The following is a 21,625-nucleotide window of genomic DNA, read 5'->3' as shown; positions in this document are numbered from 1 at the left end:
CACTATCCAATTATTACAAAAACTCAGGAAAAAATAAGTACCATGACCATCAAATAGCCATTCCCAAAACAAAATAGACAACAGTCCTAAGAAGGGAAATAGCTGAAGGGACTCCAATAAGTCATTGTATACAAAGAGAATCATTAAAAAAACTAAAAAACCAAAAAAAAAAAAACTTCCCCAGGTGCCTGGCTGGTTCAGCTAGAAGAACATGGGACTTTTGATCTCAGGGTCATGGATTCTAACCCCAAATTGGGTGTAAAGATTACTAAAAAAGTAAATAAATAAACTTTAAAATCCTCCCCTCAAAAAACTTAATATTTTCTTTTAATTTGGGAAGCTATCTGTTTGGGTGGTGGGGAGGAGTCAGGAAAGGCAGAATGGAGTCTCATTTGTTATGTCCTATGTCCTCACTCCTGTATTTTTTTTTTAAATTTATTTATTTGACAGATCACAAGTAGGCGAAGAGGCAGGCAGAGAGAGAGGAGGAAGCAGGCTCCCTGCTGAGCAGAGAGCCCGATGGAGGGCTGGATCCCAGGCTGGGATCACGACCTGAGCCGAAGGCAGAGGCTTTAACCCACTGAGCCACCCAGGCGCCCCCTCACTCCTGTATTTTACAATAGCTTTTTTTTTTTTTTAAGATTTTAGTTGTCTGAGAGAGAGAAAGAGAGAGAGCGCACAATAGGAGTGGGGAAAGTAGAGGGAAAGGGAGACGCAGACTCCCCACTGAGCAGGGAGCCGAGCCCAACACTGGGTTCAATCCCAAGACCCTGGGATCATGACCTGAGCAAAAGGCAGATGCTTTTTTTTCCTTTTTTTTTTTAAACTATTTTATTTATTTATTTATTTATTTATTTATTTATTTATCTGAGACAGAGAGAGAGAGCACACAAGCAGGGAGAGTTGGCGGAAGGAGAGGTAGGCTCTCCCTGCTGAGCAGGGAGCCTGATATGGGGCTCAATCCTAGGACCCTGGAATCATGACCTGAGACATTTAACCAACTGAGCCACCCAGGCACCCCTACAACAGCTTTCTGAACTATGCAGAAAAACAAAGGACTGACAAATATGGAGCGAATATCTCAATGTGTCCGAGAAAGAGAAAGAGTTATAACATCTGTTGCTTGTTGATTCTGGGAGAATGAGCACAGTCAAATGGAGGCGAGGGGAAGCAGTTACCAACAAGGGTACAGGAGCACCCACGTCTGGATGTGCCGAGTCTGAACATGGATCTCGAAGTGGGTTAGAGGACAGGATCAAATTCGCACATGGACACCCCACTCCTGATCATGCTGCATTCTGAGTGTGTATAAGCTGTTGTCTTCATGGGAAAATCTATTGGATGAGTGACTAAAGGCTATCCGACCTGATCTTTACAATTGGATAAGTAAATACAATCTCTTCCCTATCAACACTACGAATTAGTAAATCATGACTCAGTGGTCACTTGTGGACTACAGAAATCACAAACGTCCACTCTGTAAACGCCAAAGAGGATAGTTACAAGGACCAGCCCTTACTGAGACTGAGAGGTGAATAATGATAAATATATTTTTTTGGTGGGGGGAGGAACAGAGGGGGCAGGGCAGAGAGACTCTTAGGCAGGCTCCATGCGCAGGGCTCAATCTCACAACCCTGAGATCACGACCTGGGCTGAAATCAAAAAGCTTAGCCTACTGAGCCACCCAGGCGCAGGGTGTATTTCTTGAGTTGTATGTGTCAGGCATTGTTTAACGGGTTTGATACTTATTAACTTCTTTAATCCTTATGGCAAGCCTTTGAAGTGGGGTTATTAGGCCCACTATTATCTCCATTTTGCAGATGAAGACACCCGACCAGCATGGCTAGTACGTGTGGAGGTGAAGTCCAACCTGGTAGCTGTCTTGGTCCGTGTCCTTAGAGGACGCCACATGGCCCCTTACATGGAAGGAAGGAAAAATGGGACAAAATGATCAGTGAAGGGGCGCCTGGGTGGCTCAGTGGGTTAAGCCGCTGCCTTCGGCTCAGGTCATGATCTCAGGGTCCTGGGATGGAGCCCCGCATCGGGCTCTCTGCTCAGCGGAGAGCCTGCTTCCTCCTCTCTCTCTGCCTGCCTCTCTGCCTGCTTGTGATCTCTCTCTGTCAAATAAATAAATAAAATCTTTAAAAAAAAAAAAAATGATCAGTGAATATATCTGCTAGACCCATCCGAAACCAAGTCAAACCAAGAATCATAGAAAGTCCCCAGGGAAAACCTCGAAGTGTGTTGCAGACAGGCAACAGGAGGCCGAAGGGAAAAAAAACAAAAACCAAAAACACCTCTGGCCAGGAGCAAGGGCTGGCTGCACGGGGAAGCGCTGGCTGGGGCTTCTTCAACTCCCCCCCGAGCTACCTCTTGTGACTTATTCCCCTGGGTCCCCTGAGGCAGAAGTCTCTGAGCTGTCACCCCAACAAACCCTTGAGGGTTCAGTGGGAATCTTCCGACGCATGGCACTCCAGGAAAGACTCCGGCCACGATGAATACTGCTATGTACTACCTTGCCAAGTCCGTGCTTCCCTTGAAAAACACGTAGTCTGGAGGCCAACCTAACAGTCTCCCTTTACACCTCCCTTCTCCATCAGCCTCAAGATCCAACCTACCACCAAACTGCATCAGTATCACAGGTTCAATGTTTCTAGAATCCATGTTCCTCCCTTATCTCCACCAGTATCACCTTGTTCAAGCCATCATCTCCCACTTGGAGGCGGTCTTGCCAGCCAGTCTACTTGCATCCGCCCACCTTCTAATCCGTTCTCCACCCTAAAGAAGCAGCGAGCCTGTCAGCGCACAGTTTGTTTGCATTATTGGCGGGATGAAGACGGTGCCCTGACGCGGCCTATGAGGCCCTGTGCAGCCTGGCCCTTACCCACCTGCCCACTCTGCTTGCCTACCATTCTCCTCCTCAGTCTGCGTGTTGGCCACAATGGCCTTCTTTCAGCCTCCCATACCTTCTCCTTCCCATCCTGAGGTGTTTCCACAGGATGCTCCTTCTACAGAATGCTTCTCTCCTTCTCACCCTGTGAATCTGAGTATTCATCAGGTCTCAGGACAAGGGCCATTTCTGTTACTGGGTTCTCACAGCCCCATGTCTCTCTCTTCCTCCGAGCCCTTGCCATAGTTAAATTTCACATTTGTTATGTAATTATTTAAGTCTACCTCTCCACCAATCTAAACTCCTTGAGGGCACATCTTTGTTTCGTTTTGTTTTGTTTTTTGCTCACCATATATCCCCAGAATCCCATACAAACCTTGCACATGGAACATGTTCAAAAGACTTCCTTGACTAATTTAATTAGTAATGACCAAGAAGTGAGAGGTTTTAAAATCACTTGAGCAGAGACCAGAGAAACATACGGCTTCAGATACAGTATCTGTCTAGGCTTGGGCCGTTACTATGGATGGCATCACCAAATGCTCTCATCATATGGTAAAGTACTGGAGAAAGAGTGCATTCCATTCAAGCCTGTCATGTGTATGGCATTAATCCAGAAAGACCAGAAATCGTGAAGACTGTCCAGTTAGAACTGCAGGAGAGCAACAGCCAAAGATGGGGGCTGGCATCATCCCAGGACCCTACAGCCAATTCAACTCACATGGAGTGACAGCTGCCTCTGTGCTTTCTTTTTTTTTCCTTAAAGATTTTATTTATTTACTTGACAGAGAGAGAGATCACAAGTAGGCAGAGAGGCAGGCAGAGAGCGAGGGGGGAAGCAGGTTCCCTGCCGAGCAGAGAGCCCGATATGGGGCTCGATCCCAGGACCCTGAGACCATAACCTGAGCTGAAGGCAGAGGCTTAACCCACTGAGCCACCCAGGCGCCCGCCTCTATGCTTTCTTAAATTGCCCCCTGGTTTCAGAGAGGGGCCTGGACTTCCTCTTAACCCTGTACTCCTTCGGTCCCCCCATCCTTCAACTCTTGACACTCCCTGCCCAGCTGCCTAACCAGCAGATGGGACCAATCTTACTTCCAGAGCAATGAAACATGGGATCAAAGTCCTTACTGACCCCAATTAACTATCTTGGTTCAATGTGTAGGGGGAAAAAGGTAGAAAAGTATGGCTCTTTAATAATCACACAAAACTGGGGCGCCTGGGTGGCTCAGTGGGTTAAAGCCTCTGCCTTCGGCTCAGGTCATGATCCCAGGGTCTTGGGATCGAGCCCCACATCGGGCTCTCTGCTAGGCAGGGAGCCTACTTCCTCCTCTCTCTCTCTGTCTCTCTGCCTACTTGTGATCTCTGTCTGTCAAATCAATAAAATCTTAAAAAAATAATAATAATCACACAAAACTGGTTCTCCTAGTTACATTGACAGACTTTTCCTGAACTCTGCAAGATCCCTGAGAACCAACTCATTTGAAAATGCTGCAAATTTTCAACAAATGTGGCAGTTAAAAATGGGCCAAACGCTTTGTGCAGCACCTCTTGCTACTCCCTCTGAGCGTGGACATTTTGTGCCACGACGGCACAGAAGAATGCACGGACGGCTGCCAGCAGTCTCCGCGTGTCCACATTTTTAAAACTAGGGTATCCCGGTGGCCTGAATTCAGTTAGAACAGTGTCTGAACAGAAATGGAGAACAGTTCTGCCACAGTGCTAGGACAGGAGTTGGGTTTTTTTTGTTGTTGTTAATTTCTTATTCCATCATTTACCCCAATGTTTTGGGTATTCCTTTTGTTTTAATTTTAAAAGACGTTAAGGGCATGAATAACAAGTCTTTCAGTTTCCAGACATTCCAACCCACAGATCAAAAATTGCCGCATCTGTTCCTGTTCCCACTGCGAATATCCACCATCCCCAGGAGGGGCAGCTGCCCCCTCCCCGACATCACCCCCACCCCAGGAGCCAGAAGCGCTCCTATGCTGGCAACATATGCCAGACAAGACTGAGAACTGCCACCCATTCTTCAGCAAGCGTATGGCCCCAAGGAGACACACCTACGAGAATCCACATCACACAGCGGGCCTGGCATTAACAAGTTGTCACTGTGATCCCTTCTCAGAACTAGATTTCTAAGGAGTGGCCCAAAGCACAGGGCTCCAGTGAGCCCAAGGAGCGAAACCCAGGAGTCAACACTTGGGCGGGGTCTGGGTTACGCAGAGCAGCAAGTGACCCATCTCTAATATGCACCAATTCATTTCAACAAAAAGCTCCTGAACATCCTAAATGCCAAGTGCATAGGATTTAAAGATAAATAAGAAGTGACTTCTGCCCTCCCTAACTTCAGACAAATAAAAAGTAATCACTGGAACACTAGGCAAACGGTGCCATAAATACTAGAGGTGGACAGAAGATCATACAAAGAATGCACCACCTCCTGCAGTCCTCACGACTCTGTTAGCGGCTATCAGTGTTCTCATGTCACAGATGAGGAACTGAGGCTGGCCAAGGTTAAGTGAGGTGGGACTGGAGCCTCAGTCAGCCTGACCAGAATCGTGTTCCTCACTACAGTCCAACTGCTTCTGCCGGCTGGCCACAACCATCTCCAGGACTCTGCCTCCCGGCCTTCCACAGACTCTTCCACGGACTGAGCTGTCACTTCTTTTGCTGTATTCCAGCACCACGAATCCAGGAGAGAACACACGGCCTTGGTCTTCCCAGAGCAGCAGGAGCGGAGCACAGCACAAGCTGTAACAGAGCCGTGTGCGAGCTGCTGCATTTGGAGAAGGACAGGCCACAGGCGGATGGGAGCACAGCAGGGGCATCCAGCCACATTCAGACAGGGTCAGAGAGATTGCTACTCTCGGGAAGTGTCATTTATCCTGAGCCCTGGAAATCAGCAGAAATGAGTTCTAGGCCAAATAACTACTCTCTGGCTGCTCTTCCAAAGTCTCCTTTTCGGACAGGGTCCTCCTCTCTCCTCACAAGACCTGTGTTCCCTCGTAGAGCTCTCCCACCCATGGCACTTCCAGCAATAGAAAGGATGAGCCCCAGTGACTCGCTACTCCAGGTCTCTCTTCAGCGCTCCAGACCTGGACACCCCAACAGCCACCTGGCCACCTGCACTGGAATGGTCCTAACATCCTCCAAATTCACATTTCAAAATCAGCTCATCACTTCCCCGCTCTCCCCCTACCTGTCCATCTTCCTCTGGGCTCTGATTCGATGGTCAGTCCCATCAGCTGACACCCAGGATTCCTTCCTTTTTTAAAAAAAGAGTTTATTTAAATTCCAGTTAGTGAACATGCAGTGTAGTATTAGTTTCAAGTATACAATACAGTGCTTCTACACTTCCATACAACACCCACTGTTCATCACAAGTGCCCTCCTTCATCCCCATCACCCATGTCACCCGCACACCTCCCTTCACCCATGAGTCATTCTTTTTTTTCCCAGGAGTCTAACTACTCCCTGGCCCTCATATCCTGTCTGCTCGGCATTATCGATAGCTCCAGAATCCGTTCACATCTGTCCATCCCCGCTGCCGCTCTTACTTTCAGCCACCATCACCTCTCACCTTGCACACTGCTGTGACCACAGCCACACTGCCACCATCTAGCCCCCAGTGCAGCCACTGGGCTGGTCAATCCATTATCTACACGAAGTTCAAGACCCCTGTGAAGCTCTCTCTGGTCCATCCTCCCTCCGGTATCACGACAATCTTATACCTTGTCTGCCTCCCCAACCAGCGACACAAACTGGAGGCTGAGGCCACACCTATGTGTATTTTTTTTTAATTTTACTTTTGTATTTAAATTTAGTTAATTAACATATAGTGAATTATTAGTTTCAGAGGTAGAGTTCAGTGATTCATCAGCTGCATACAACACCCAGTGCTCACCACATCACCTGCCCTCCTTAATGCCCATCACCCAGCTACCCCATCCCCCCACCTCCCCTCCAGCAACCCTCAGGTTCCTATGATTGAGTCTCTTATGTTTTGTCTCCCTCTCTGATCTCATCTTGTTTCATTTTTCCCCTCCCTTCCCTTTATGCTCCTCAGTTTTTTACTTTTTAGCCTCGGATAGTAAATAGTCAATAAAAGTGTACTGAAAGAATATGTACACAAAAACATACAAAGACACAAATAATCCTTGATCCTGGTAATATTCTTTAATCCTAAGCATAGTTCTTGACAGATTTTTTTAATAAACAGCTCTATTAAAAATCACTACCAGGGCACCTGAGTGGCTCAGTTGTTTAGCGTCTGCCTTCGGCTCAGGTCATGATCCCAGGGTCCTGGGATAGATCCCCGCATCAGGCTCCCTGCTCAATGGGAAGCCTGCTTCTCCCTCTCCCACTCCCTCTGTGTGTGTTCTCTCTCTCACTGTGTCTCTCTCTGCCAAAAAAAAAAAAAAAAAAAAATTTAAAATCACTACCTAAGTACATGACTAGTGCCAAGTATTACTGAACCCTTATCACACATCTCACGGGCTTTGTGAAATGCATTCTAGTCCCGTCAGTGGGGCTGGCACATGTTCAAAGCCAGACTTTACTTATTTTTTTTAAAGATTTTATTGATTTGACAGAGAGAGACACAGTGAGAGAGGGAACATAAGCAGGGGGAGTGGGAAGGGGAGAAGCAGGCTTCCTGCTGAGCAAGGAAGGCCAATGCGGGGCTCGATCCCAGGACCCTGGGATCATGACCTGAGCAGAAGGCAGATGCTTAACGACAGAGCCACCCAGGCGCCCCTCAAAGCCAGCCTTTAAATATGAAGCCTCGTCACTGAAGACAGAGACTAGAAGCTAAATCAATCTACCCACAGTCCAGTTCTAGGGAGCTAGAAACCAAGACAGGATTTGTTTCCCAGAGCTGATTCCTAGGACTGCTGGCTCCCCGCTCCTGGCCAGAGGGCTCACTCCCTTCGGAGCCAGCCTGACTAGCAGGCTCATTGCCCTCTGAAAGCAAGACCAGGTAACACTTTCCTGCTAACCACAGCTCCACTCCACTAACTATACACGGTCTTTAGCGTACAAACAATTACCCTGGCCAGAAAACAGAAGCCAGGGAAGCAGACATGCAGTAAGAGGTGACCTGACAATCTGTCTGGACTCAAAGCAACAGACCACAGACTGAGCCGTTCCGGTATCTGGTCTTTGAGGACTCCACTGTTTACTCATCATGCAAATCAGTTCTCAGCCTCAGTAAGTGTTCATGGCATACGGCTAGCTGGGGACTCTCAAAGACACTTCAGACTAAGCATCTATTATCCATGCGGCGCCTGGTGGCTTAGCCGGTAAAGCGTCTGCCTTTGACTTAGGTCGGGATCTCAGGGTTCTGGGCTCAAGCCCAGCGTGGGACACCCTGCTCAACAGGAGTCTGCTTCTTCCCCTGCTTGTGTTCCCTCGCTTCCACACCCTCTCAAATAAATAATAACATCTTTTAAAAAAAAAAGCACATCTATTATCAAAATATAGATCTAACTTAAACATAAAAATATATAATTTACTGGAGATTTTAGTACGTCCACTTTCATATGCCCTGTGTAATTTATCTTGGCAATGATCCTATAAAGTATTCTCATCCCCGCTTTACAGATAAGGCCACTGAAGCTCCAAGAGGGTAAATCGTGTGCCCGGGCTCATATAGCTAAACAGGTGATGAAGCCAGGACTTTTTCTCAGGAGTTCCAACACCTGAGAAAGTTTAAAACACAAGTTTAGTACTTCTGGTTTTTACTCCATTTTTGTAAAAGTAGTACTAAGACCTAATTCAGGGGCACCTAGCAGGCTTAGTCAGTAAAGCCCTGGACTCTTGATTTCAGGGCTGTGAGCTCAAAGCTCCACACTGGACATAGAACTTACTTTAAAAAACAAACAAACAAAAACACAAAGACAAATTCATACACCCTACAGGTCACCTATTTAAAGTGCACAATTCAGGGTGCCTGGGTGGCTCAGTCGGTTAAGCATCTGTCTTCAGTTCAGGTTCCCAGTACCCTGGGTTCAAGCCCCACACTGGGATCCCTGCTTAGGAGGGAGCCTGCTTCTCTTTCTCCCTCTGCTTGTGCTCTCCGGCTCTATCCCTCTGTCAAATAAATAAATAAAATCTTTAAAAAATAAAGTGCACAATTCAATGGTGTTTAGTATATTCAGAGTTGTACAACTATAGTTGTACAACAACTATAACCACAATCAATTTTAGAGTATTTTCATCACACCTAAAAGAAACATGGTACTCATCAGCATAGTACCCATTAGCATTCTCCCTGACGCCAACCCTCTAACCCCACTCCTAGCCCTAGGTAACTACCAATCTTAAACCTTTTTCCTGGGGCGTATGGGTGGCTCAGTCGTTGGGCGTCTGCCTTCGGCTCAGGTCATGATCCCAGGCAAGCCCCATGAGCCCCACATCAGGACGCCTGCTCAGGAGGGAGCCTGCTTCTCCCTCTCCCACTCCTCCTGCTTGTGTTCCCTCTCTCGCTGCCTCTCTGTCGAATAAATGAATAAAATCTAAAAACAAAACTTTTTTCCTATTATGAAATAATATCATCAAGTACCCTTTCAACTCTAACAAGTGTTCAGGACAGGGAAACAGGAAATAGCCTCTAATAGTGCATTACCCTAACAACTGAGAAATACTCATGTGCCCATTCTAGATCCTTTCTTGCATATTTAGACTGCTTTTTTTCCCCTTACCTCAGATTTTTTTAAAAGGAAGAAAGTAACTGCTCACTAAGGCTCAAATTAAATCCCTCACTCTAGTTTGACAGCTCCTCATTTATTGAATGGCAGTGAAAGTATTACTCATTCATGCTTTTTTTTTTTTAATTAACAAATAATGTATTATTTGCCCCAGGGGTACAGGTCTGTGAATCATGAGGCTTACACGTTTCACAGCACTCACCATAGCACATACCCTCCCCAATGTCCATAACCCAGCCACCCTGTCCCCACCCCCTACCCCCAGCAGTAGCTGGTGGGAGCATCATTCTGAGGCTCTTTTTTTTATTTCTGCTGGACAGTGATTTGGATGGTTGAGGTGAAGAGCTGTGGTCGGACTTTAGTGTGGTTGCTGACTCTATTCTTGGTCTTTATTTATGCCCCAGCAGTCATCTGTTAAAGTGATTCCTGTCAAGAAGCATGAATGACTCTTAATCTCAAGAATCATCTCAAATGAATCTACAATGAATAAATAAAATATTTTTAAAAAAGATTTATTTGAGAGGAGGGAGGGCATGTGCAAGGGTGGGGGTGGGGAGTGGGCAGAGGGAGAGAGAATCTCAAGCAGATTCCACGCTGAGTGCAGAGCCTGCCGCCGCGCTCTACTCGGGGCTCAACCCAATGACCCAGAGATCATGACCAGCACCGCAACCAACAGTCCAATACAACGGACTGTGCCACCCAGTGTCCCTTTGTGCAAAAAGGTTTGAAAGCACTTGCCTAACCCAACTGTATGAATCAGAAAATGAGCCAAAGAGCTAAAGGGGGCTCTCTCAAAGTCATACACAAATGAGCAGAGCACTGGCCTCCCAAATGCAAGCTAACACTCTTTCAAAAAACCAGAAGAAAAAAGGAATTTGCAGTGAGTCTGGAAAAGGTGTTAACATTTGGGGAGGAGGCAGGTGGACAGGAGGACTCTTAAATAGGAAAATGACACATGAAGGCTGCACCCAGCAGGGACCTGGCTGTGGTGTGCAGGGTGACTCGGGTAGAGGGAGAGACCAGCTAAGCAGTTGTAGTCTGCGGTTCCTAGCACACGAGATGCTAGCAGGGAGGGTAGAATGAATAGAAATACAGACAAGCAAAAAGGCCACTCCCAAGAGAACCCTGGAAACTGTGACTAGTTTGGAGTACAACTGGCTGGCCGGGGAAAGAAGGGGCTGCTGGCAGCAGCGGGGAAGGCTAATTTTGAAAGAAAAAAGCCACAGGACCCCTGGGTGGCTCAGTCGGTTAAGCGTCTGCCTTCGGTTCAGGGTTGGGATGGAGCCTGGCACCAGGCTCCTTGCTCAGCCAGGAGCCTGCTTCTCCCTCTGCCTGCCACTCCCTCTGCATGTGGACTCTATCTCTCCCTCTTGAACACATAAATGAAATCTTAAAAATAGATAAATAAAAAGAAGAAAGCCGAACTGGAATGATGGGAGCCTCCTACGACAATAAAGCCCAGGACATAATATGCTGCCCAAACCCCAGGTTGTCCTGGACATCCCCAAGACAAGAGAAAACATTATTAGAGGAAGACAGAGTAGGAATCCATGGAAGAGCTCACTGAAAAAGAAAGCTGTGCAGGAGGGGAGGCCCCCTGGGTGGACAAGAAAGGCACCCGCTGCAGGTAAGGCACAGTCCTGCAAAAAGACCAGCACCCCTGGCTCTGGACACAAGCCTCTGAGAATGCAAGGGAAGATCAATGCTACAGGGGCTCCTGGGTGACTCAGTGGGTTAAAGCCTCTGCCTTTGGCTCAGGTCATGATCCCAGGGTCCTGGTCTCGAGCCCCCCACAGGTCTTTCTGCTCCGCAGGGAACCTGCTTCTTCCTCTCTCTCTGCCTGCCTCTCTGCCTACTTGTGATCTCTGTCAAATAAATAAATAAAATCTTAAAAAAACATGCTTAAAAAAAAAAAGAAAAAGAGCAATGCTACAGGGGAATGGAGGAAATCTTGCCACTATGGGGACCTGCACTGGTGGCCCAAACAACGTGCAAACAAACACACAGAGGCAGCTTCTGGGGTAAAGAGTAGTAACAACCACAGTCCAAGCTTAAGGAGTGTTTGCTACATGTTGGGTACTGTGTTAATGACTTTCTGTGGATTGCCTCAATGAAGACTAACAACAAGAACCCCTGGGAGGCTCAGTCAGTTAAGTGTCTGCCTTCAGCTCTGCTCATGTTCCTGGGGTCCCAAGATGGAGACCTGCACTGGGCTCCCTGCTTGTTGGGGAGCCCTATTTCTCCTCTCCCTGCTGCTCCCCTTGCTTGTGCTCTGTCAAATAAATAAATAAAATCTTAAAAAAAAAAAAAAAGACAACAATCTTAGGAGCTAAATACTACTATTTTTATTGCCATTTCATAGATGAGGAAACCGAGGCTCAGAGAAGGCAAATACCCAGGCCAAATCCACGCAGCAAGCAGCAGAGCTCTAATTCCAAAGCCGTGCTCTTAACAAGCACATGGCGTTGCAAGTAAAGAGGGCAGCACTGGAATGTGTACGAGTGCTAGAGAAGGTAGCAGGTGGCAACTGCGGGGCTGTCCAAATCTCATCATTTCAGTTAACTGATGTGACTAACAGCAGCTGCAAAAACACATGGCATTGCCTTCTGTGCACCACCCGCCCCCCTCCAACTGCTACATAAATACTAGGTCAGCTGAATAGCCAGTGAGGAGCTCAAAGCTTCAGAGCAGAAGCTTCTCCATGGCCGTGGAGCAGGAGGAACCAGGGGCAAAGGAGAAGATGCCCGCAGCCTCACAAAGGGCCAGACTGACTTAACAGTAAAGGAGCAATCACAGCAGAAAACAATCCTGCGTGTCCTAGCAGCAGCCGTCGGATTCCTCCGTTCAGGACTCAGCTCCCTCACACCCCCCAGCACGCCTTTACGTAAGGTATGAGACAGATGCTCCGACCACCTAGTCCCGACATGCTGTGCGCCTCTCGCGCTGGCGCTCCTGCCTGCCCACTGCAACACCCCCTCCTCCCCACAATAGCACCCCTTCTCACACTGCCCTTTCCGAGTCCTCCACAGCCTTCAGATGAGGCCGGATGCTGCCGCAGGTTCCGCAGCAGCCTTCTGAGCGCTCCTCCTCCGTAACCAGGCAGCACCCACCTCTGGGCATCAGAGGCCTCTGCGGACCTGCTGTCTCTCCCACAGGGTGGGAGCCTCCTCAGAGCACAGACTGTTTTTCTGCATTCCTAATTCTGACACAGAGCAAATGGTAGCTCCACAATCAGTAATTCTCCCAGTTCAAGTTCCTACTACTACTGACTGCATCTAGCAGTTATTGCGGATCCCCTTGTGTCCAGTCCTGAGCTGCACAGACACGGGTATTTCTTCCCATGTTCAAAATAAGCCTGCAGGGAGGACAGTCATCCCATGGTACAGTGGAGGGAGAAACTATGAGATGTAAATATCACACTGGGGAGTAGATCTCAAGAGATTAAAGCAAAACAGGAATTTTCATCCAAAAACCGGGCTCACTCCCTTTAAGGTATCCTCAGGAATTTTAGAACTCTCTTAGCGAGAAAAGCAAAAAGCCCAGCAGCTCAGGACCATTGTCTGAAACAGGGGGTGGCAATCTGTCATAGGGAAAGGTAGACTGCGGTGTCTGCCTGGCTCAGTTGGTACAGCATGCGACTCTGAATCTGGGGGCTCTGAGTTGGAGCCCCATACTGGGTGTAGCGATTACTTTAAAATAAAATCTTAGGGGCGCCTGGGTGGCAATTTGATTTTACTTACTCATATCTTAAGTAAATCATTGAACAGATATGCTAAATGGAAAAATTTGGCCTACAATAGAGTCATTAGAAATGAGGGACAATGGGGGCACCTAACTGGCTCAGTCAAGAGAGCTGGAACTCTCATCTTAGGGTTGTGAGTTCAAGCCCCATATTGGGGGCAGAGGTTACTTAAAAGAGAGAAAAAAAAAAAGGAAATGAGGGAAGAGGGAAAATGGGTCCACAGAATGAAACTAGCAAAATGTCAAAGGCCAAATATTAACAATGAAAAAAGTCAACTAGTAAGTGTTCTCATTAGGTTGGAATTTTAAGTATAATCAAATCATTCTCAAATGTATAAAGGAACAAAGAAAAGAGGAAAAGAAACTTTTAGAGATAGTGAAAAATACTCTAAGAAAGAGTTACCACACAGTGAACTTTCCTGGCATGATACCATGGCAACAAACACAACAACTAAATACTCCACTTTCGTTGGTACCTTAGCTGGGAAAGATTTCTGTATTCTAAGATTAATGATTAAGCACTTTCTGAAACCATCCAAATGGCCCTGACCCACAACTTCTGAATAATCACAGTAGCCCACATCTACTGAAGCCCAACCATGCGCCAAATACTCTAAGGATTCGCAGAATCACATTTAATATGCACACCAGTTCATACCTACCTATCAGATGGTATTATTATTCTCATTTTCCAGGTGGAAATACAACCGAGGCTTAAAGGACCGGCCTCAGTCCTTTTTGCTCTCCTGGAGTTTGCTCTCCCTTGAGTTGCGCCCTGGAGGCAAGTAGAGGAGACTATGGAAAGGAGGAGGCCCTGTGGTCCTTCCAGCTCTTGGGCAGCTTCACTCCATTCCAGAGTCCCTCTCCATTTTTACCTCCCCTCCTCACTCTCCCAAAGCAACAGAAGATGAGAGATTACAAGAATTATTCCAGGAGTGCCTGGGTGGCTCATTCATTAAGCGTCTGCCTCTGGCTCAGGTCATTATCCCAGGGTCCTAGGATGGAGCCTGGCATCCAGCTCCCTGCTCAGCGGGAAGCCTGCTTCTCCCTCCCTCTGCTTGTGTTCCCTCTCTCGCTGTCTCTCTGTCAAATAAAGAAATAAAATCTTTAAAAAAAAAAAGAATTATAGTTCAATCCTACCTCCCAACCTCTCGCAAGAAGTTCATTTTATTTTTTATTTTTTAAGATTTTACTTACTTATTTGACAGAAAGAGAGAGAGAGAGCACAAGTAGGCAGAGCAGCAGGCAGAGGGAGAAGAGAAACGGGCTGCACAGCCTGGGATCATGACCTGAGTGGAAGGCAGATGCCCAGCCAACTGAGCCACCCAAGCGCCCCTCAAGAGGTTTAAATGATTCATTAAACTGCAAACCCAGTGTTTTTGTTGACTCCCCAAAACACATCAGAAGTCACAAGCATAACGTAGGAGACACTAAGGGTGGTTTCCTGCTAGAAAAATAACTCAAGGTGCACGCTCTACCGGGAGGGGTCGGCAGTACTATCTTCAAAGCTGACAACCACATTCAGGTTACACATCTTTACAGATGTTATGCTTGAAACCATAAGGTACACCCACGGACAAAGCAAGAACATACTAAACAGTGGAACTAACTGCTTTGGTTAAGGTAGCATAACTGACGGTAATTTTATTTTTCTAACTTCTGATGTTTGAAACTTTGCTATATTGTCTTTTTTTAATATTGTCTTTATCATAAAAATAAATATACATCTTTTAAGGTGATTAAAAAGAAGCTTTGGGGGCACCCGGGTGGCAGAGCCGGGTGGGCATCCAACTCTTGGTTTCAGCTTGGGCTGGGATCTTGGGGTAGTGGGATCCAGCCCCACATCAGGCTCCACACTCAGCGAGGAGTCGGCTTGGGTTTCTCTCTCCCTCTGCCCCTCCCTGCCTACGCAGGCACATGCACATGCACGCACATGTGCTCTCTCTCTAAAATAAATAAATTAAAAAAAAAAAGCTTTGGTTGGGGCACCTGGGTGGCTCAGCTGGTTAAGCAACCCACTCAATTTTGGCTCAGGTCATGATCTCAGGGTCATGAGATCAAGCTGCACCACGCATGGAGCCTGCTTGGGATTCTCTCTCTCTCTCTGCCCCTCACCCCCACCCCCAAACATAAGGAAAATTTGAAAAAAAAAAAAATTAAAAGCTTTAGCCTCTGAAAAATCAAATTCTCACTAAAGAACACTGTCACAAAAGATAGTTTCATGTGGAAGTCTTCCAAGAATATCAAACATCCTGTTAAAGATGTTCCGAGAAAAATCTAGAACTTTAAAGTGTGAGTATGGATTGTCCTCAGCCTAAGCTTTTGATGGCAGCCCCGGTTTTAACATCAGAGGGAAGCAGGTGCAGAAGAGCATCGGGTTCTAAGACCGAGAGCGCCTGTACAGCAGCTGCTTGATCGGGCTGCAGGAAGTGTCTCTCGACACAGCCTCATGACATCTTCTGATGCTCCATCTGCAGAAGTTGAGTGGTTCTGGAGAGGATCCAGGGAGATGCCGGAGGAAGCACATGCAGGAGAGAAAAAGAGGAAGCTTTGGAGAGATCATCAGGCTAAAGCCACAGCTAAGAAAGTGATCATTTTAGGAAGAACTTTTGATGTCCTTTTTTTCTTTTTTTATGTCCTTTAAATCACTGTCAATGACCTCGGAGCTCCAGGAGAAAACTCTGCCATCAGAAAAATTAGTTTGGAGCGGAAAAAAGTTAGAGTCTTTAAAAAAGTGATGGAGGGGCGCCTGGGTGGCTCAGTGGGTTAAAGCCTCTGCCTTCGGCTTGGGTCATGATCTCGGCGTTCTGGGATTGAGCCCCGCATCGGGCTCTCTGCTCGGCGGAGAGCCTGCTTCCCCCTCCCTCTCTCTCTCTGTCTGCCTCTCTGTCTACTTGTGGTCTCTATCTGTCAAATGAATAAATAAAATATAAAAAAAAAAAAAAAGTGATGGATCTAGAGTTTGCTTTTAAAGGTATTTTTTTTTAAAGATTTTATTTAATTATTTGACAGACAGATCACAAGTAGGCAGAGAGGCAGGCAGAGAGAGAGAGGAGGAAGCAGGCTCCCTGCTGAGCAGAGAGCCCGACACAGGGCTCGATCCCAGGACCCTGGGATCATGACCCGAGCTGAAGGCAGAGGCTATAACCCACTGAGCCACCCAGGCGCCCCTTAAAGGTATTTTTTATTGCTAGGTCTGAGCAAAGAAGTCTGTTTTAGGATAAGCCAACGCCTTCTAGTCATGGATCCATCTAAGTCATCAAAGTCAGTAATCCAACACAGTAGTGTTCCACCAAAAAACAATCTCAATCATTTCATCTGCTTTGTAGCCCCAGCATCTAGAATAGTGCCTGGTACCAGCAGGTGCTAAGTAAATATCTGCTGAATGAATTAGCTGTATTTCCAAGGGGCCCTGTATCTGCTCACAGTCACCTGCTGGAGAAGCTAACAGGAACCAAGAAGGAAACTGCCACTAGAGACCATGAATGAGAAAGCACTTTAGTGTGTAAATGCCAGTCAGGACTACAGGCATGTTTCATTAATATTACCCGCATTCATAAGTTCAAGGAGAGAAGAACAGCCCTGGAGTGAGACTGTGCGAGTTTAAATTCTGGCACCACCTCTTGTCAGCTGTGACCCCGAGCAAGGTACTACACTGGGTCTCTCTCCACATCTAAACACACAAAAGGAAGTAATAGTATCCACTGCATATGAGAGTTGAAAGGATGAAATGAGATAACACAGTTACTGGGACACAGAAGTGCCTAATAAATATTAGTAATTATTCATTGTATTATTTTGATATAAACCCCCAGCTATTATCTCTTAGAAAAACACAAGATCATAGATCAGTTCACTTCTCTCCATGAAAAGATAGGACCATAAATGAAGATTAGGCAATCAAATGCATTCTTTTCCCTGAGGGATAAATGAAAAGAAAAAAATTAGCTCTTAAATCTGGATTTTTTTTTTTTTCCCTTTTTCAATATTTTTTTTTTCTTTTTTTTTTTTTTTTTTAAGATTTTATTTATTGATTGATAGAGACACAAAAACAGAGGGAACACAAGCAGGGGGAGAGGGAGAAGCAGGCTTCCTGTGGAGCAGGGAGTCTGATGTGGGGCTCAACCCTAGAATCCTGGGATCAGGTACTGAGCCGAAGACAGACACTCAACGACTAAGCCACCCAGGCACCCCAACAATCTTCATTTCTTTTCTTGCTTTTTCTTCTCACATATACAAAGAAACCTTTTCCCAAGCTCCTGTGGGCCTGGCTGAGCCACAGGCAGTGCTAGCTCCAGGAGACAGTTCTTATCTCTGGACTGCCATACTTCTGTGGCGCTGGGTAGGACACTTAAACTCGCAGGGCCTCATTTCCATATCTGTATTACAGAGAAAGAGTACAGTGGTGGAGTAGATTATCTTTAAATTCTCTCCCAAATCTAAAAATCTACAAATAGGGGGTGCCCGGCTGGCTCAGTTGGTAGAACATGCAACTCTTGATCTCGAGCTTGAGCCCCATGAAAAAATGATGATAAATAAACTTAAAAAAAAAAAAAAAATCACAGAGCATCTGGGTGGCTCAGCCAGTTAAGCGTCCAACTCTTGATTTCAGCTCAGATCATGATCTCAGGGTCAGGAGATCAAGCCCCAGGTCGGGCTCCACACTAGGTGTGCCATCTGCTTAAGACTCTCTCTTCCTCTGCCCATCCCCCCCCCCCCCCACGTGCATGCACACATTCTCCCTCTCAAAAAAAAAAAAATCCTTAAAAAAAAAAAAAAAATCACACTGCTTTCTTTGGTTCTTTGTGCCACCTAATGTCTCCCCATCACAGTATGTTTCTGTTGTAGAAAACAGGTGTAAGTTAAAATGACATAATAGGCTAACAACAGATACGGAAAGACATTTACAATACAAATTTCTGCTGAAAAGACAGATTACAAAATAATATGATCAGCAATATTAAACCCATTTTAGAAAAAACATATGCATACACCTACACACATATCTGACAGGGTATACTCTGAGTTACTTACAATTTTTCTTTAAAAAATTCTTTGCAAATCTATATTTTCTTATTTTTCTACAATGAACACTTACAGCTTCTGAAATAATAATTCAAACAGGTGTTTTATTTAGCAAGAAAAATGGATCTGTCTTACAAACTCTAATCCAATACTTCCCTGAAGCGGAGCTCAGCACCTAGCGTTCCCTTGCATAGACGCACAATGTCCTTTGCACTGCTTGTCTGGGACTAAGCTGGGATGGTGATGCTGAGATGTCTCTAGAGGTAGTAACAGATGGCTGATACCACCAAGAATGACCCAGCTCTCTCCCTCCCATTCACCTCGATTTCCAGAGCCATTGGCTTCTGCCTTATAAGCTCTACTATATGTAACCCTCTGGGCAGTGTTCAGAAAACATGACCAAAGGCCCTAAACTACAGTTCAGGATTTTAATGTGCACATTCACTGACACAGGATCAATGACAGATGTCAATCCTCTCTAATCACAAAGAAAAAATAACCCATTGTCTTTAAAAGCATCCTCTTCAACTACTTTACCCAGTAAAGCGCTACTGTTTCTAACACAAAGTGCCGACTCTTGACAGACTCTGGCGTACTTAAGAAAACCACTGTTGAGCCTTCCAAGATCTGATCAGCCAAGAACAAGCTGATCACCAGGCACAGGTATCGCTGTATCGTAAGGCGTGAAGACGGTTCTGGCAGCTCAGTGACGTACCAGCAGAAAGGCGCCCGAGAAACCTTCGATTTCCCGGCTAACAAAAGCAAAGCGCATACAGAGAAGTGACAAGAAGACATACACCAAACACAGTAAAGATGAAAGCAATATGAAGGAAAGGAGTAGAAACAGAATGACAGTCCAGAGAAGTGTTCTGAGGAACTCCTCCTACTGAGTGAGCCAAGAGGTTGTCAGACTCAGTATTCTCAGAGGTACATAAGCTACACCTCAAAGCTGTTCACGTGGAAGTTTCCAAAGGCTATACATTTAAAAACAAACTGCTTCCTCACCCCGCTCATACCCTTATCTTTTAAGAACTATAAGCAATTTAGATCAGAGCCCTTCCCTCAGTTCAAAATATTTTTAGAGACAGATTACAACAAAGAAACATAGTGCCTACACAGCACCATTTCATTGCAAGAAAACAAAACTGCCAACTATAAGGATGCGAAAAATGTGACCCTTTTGGGACTGAACCACTCCCCTTCCCTAATTATCCCTCAAAGGAAATATATCAGGCACTGTGGGCAAAGAGGAAAAACATGCCTAATTACAACATGTGCACTTGGTGGATGAAAAATTTGAACATTCTTGAACTCTGGCCACATTTCAGAAGACTTTCCATTTGTAGTTTAATCTCCCTGAACAGGAAAGGTTAAAGATCGGTTGTACTTCAGCAAGGGCTCAATCAAAAAAGACACAAAGAGAAACTGACATTACTAACCCCCAAGACAAGGGAAGCCTGTTGAAAATTCAAGATGACCTTGCCTCCTTATCAAGGATCTAAGGAGGAAGTGGTTTTTATTTTCAAATTAGGACTAAAAATAAAACCCATTACAAGAGTATTCTCAACTAGTGAAAACACACACACTGTGAACTTGAAGATGCGTGTATGAAGGCTTCAAGCCTCAGGTGGTCTTACAGAAACAGTCCCTGATGAAGACTGGGAAGGCAGCTGAAGACACCGAGTTTGACAGTGCTCCTGCACATTGCTGTTTAAACTACTGGGGAGAGGAGCAGGAAAAACCTTCAGGAATCCAAAATAAGAATGCATCTCATTAGGCATCTGGATTGGGAACTATTGCTCAAGAAGTCCTCACGATGGCCTACAAGCTATAACCTCTCCAACCTGGTTTCCTACGACTCTTGACCTCACCTACTAGGCTTCTTCCTTCATGTTCTTCCAACACTCCAGACTTCCCTCCACCAGCACTACTCTTTCCTCAGACCCCAAACATCCTTCAAGTCTGCTCAAGCGCCACTGTGGCAAGGAGGAAAATGGTGCCTTTCCTTTTCCCCTGATATTTAGCACCTTCTAATATAACCATGTCATTTACTTATGTTTATTTTACTTATTGTTTACTCCTTTCTCCCTCAAATACGCGCCAGGAGAGCAGGGATCTTTTGTTTTGTTCACTGATGTATATCCCAAGAGTTCAGAACAGTGCAGGAACTCAAAAAAATATTTTATGAATGAATGAACTTGACCGTAAAACTCCAGGAGGAAGGCAAGAGGGGGTGAAATGAAAGGGGGAAGAAATGACAGAGGGGAATTCACAAGGAAGGGAGAGAGCCGCACTGCCTGCTGATGGGAGGCGGGAGGCAGTACACGGTATCCCTCCAGCGGCATCAAACGGCACCTTTACAAGCACGCAGCTGAGACAGGCGAGCTCTGAAGACTCAACTGAGAAATTCCAAGGGCAGGGCAGACCCACCCAGGCGGCGGGCTCTGGGCAGGTCCTTACCGGGGCCCAGAGCACGCAGCCCTTCCGCTCCGCGGTGCCCGGGACCCCAGCTCCACGCCAAGGTAGGCAGGGGCGGCCCGGGCCGCAGCACCTTCCCGGCTTGGGCCCCTTCATCTGGCCGCCGGCGACGGGGCCCGACTCTCGGGCACCTGCCTGCCAGCGCTGGAGGTCCCATCTCAGCCCGCGCGAGATCCCAACGCGCCACCCGAGGGCTTCACCCCGCCCGGCTTCCCTCCCGCACACGCACAGGAAGCGCCCGCGGCCCTCCCCGCAGCGGGAAGGGGGCTCCCGGCGCCCCTCGCCCAGGCAGCTCCAGCCCGACGCCCCGCCCGCGCGGCGCCCCCTCACCTCAGGGCGCACGTACGACACGAAAGAGGGCTTGGGCGCCTTGGTGCCGCCGCCACCGCCGACCACCCCTTTCCCCAGCATACCGCCGCCCTAGGAAGCAGCGACGCGAGGGAGCAGAGGCGGCCGCTCGGGATCGGCAGCGGCGGCGGCCACCAGCGCTGGCGGCTGGGGCTCCGCCCATCCCCAGGGCCGCTGCGGCCGCGGCGACGCCCGCATCCGGCTCCGCCGCTGACACCGCTCGCCCCGCCCACTCCGTGCGCGGGCCTAGGGAGTCGGGAGCCCGTGGCCTCAGGCCACGCCCCCTCCGCTCGCGGCTGGCATCCGATGGGCAGAGATTCGTCTTCGGAGATAGGCTCCGCTCCGGCAAAGCCCGCCTCATGCGTCCTCTGATTGGGCAGAAGGCACTGCCGGCCTAGCCCCACGCCAAGCTACTTCTTGAATAAACCTGGAGAGA

General features: G+C 47.2%; 1 protein-coding gene across 2 annotated transcripts in view; it reads right to left on the bottom strand.

Moving 5' to 3' along the window:
* Positions 1–21,281, bottom strand: part of LOC111141061 (myotubularin related protein 12) — a 71,976-nt gene extending 50,695 nt beyond the window's left edge. For both annotated transcript variants that reach the window (XM_022493388.1, XM_022493389.1), the window contains exon 1: positions 21,172–21,281. In XM_022493388.1, the coding sequence (XP_022349096.1) occupies positions 21,172–21,252 (81 nt within the window). In that variant the 5' untranslated portion in view covers positions 21,253–21,281. The remainder of the gene's footprint in view (positions 1–21,171) is intronic.
* Between the last annotated feature and the right edge of the window lie 344 nt (positions 21,282–21,625).

Source organism: Enhydra lutris, unplaced genomic scaffold (genome assembly GCF_002288905.1).
Source record: "Enhydra lutris kenyoni isolate GAN:26980312 unplaced genomic scaffold, ASM228890v2 scaffoldscaffold5, whole genome shotgun sequence".
Lineage (NCBI taxonomy): Eukaryota > Metazoa > Chordata > Mammalia > Carnivora > Mustelidae > Enhydra > Enhydra lutris.
This window is presented reverse-complemented; position numbering and strand designations above follow the sequence as displayed.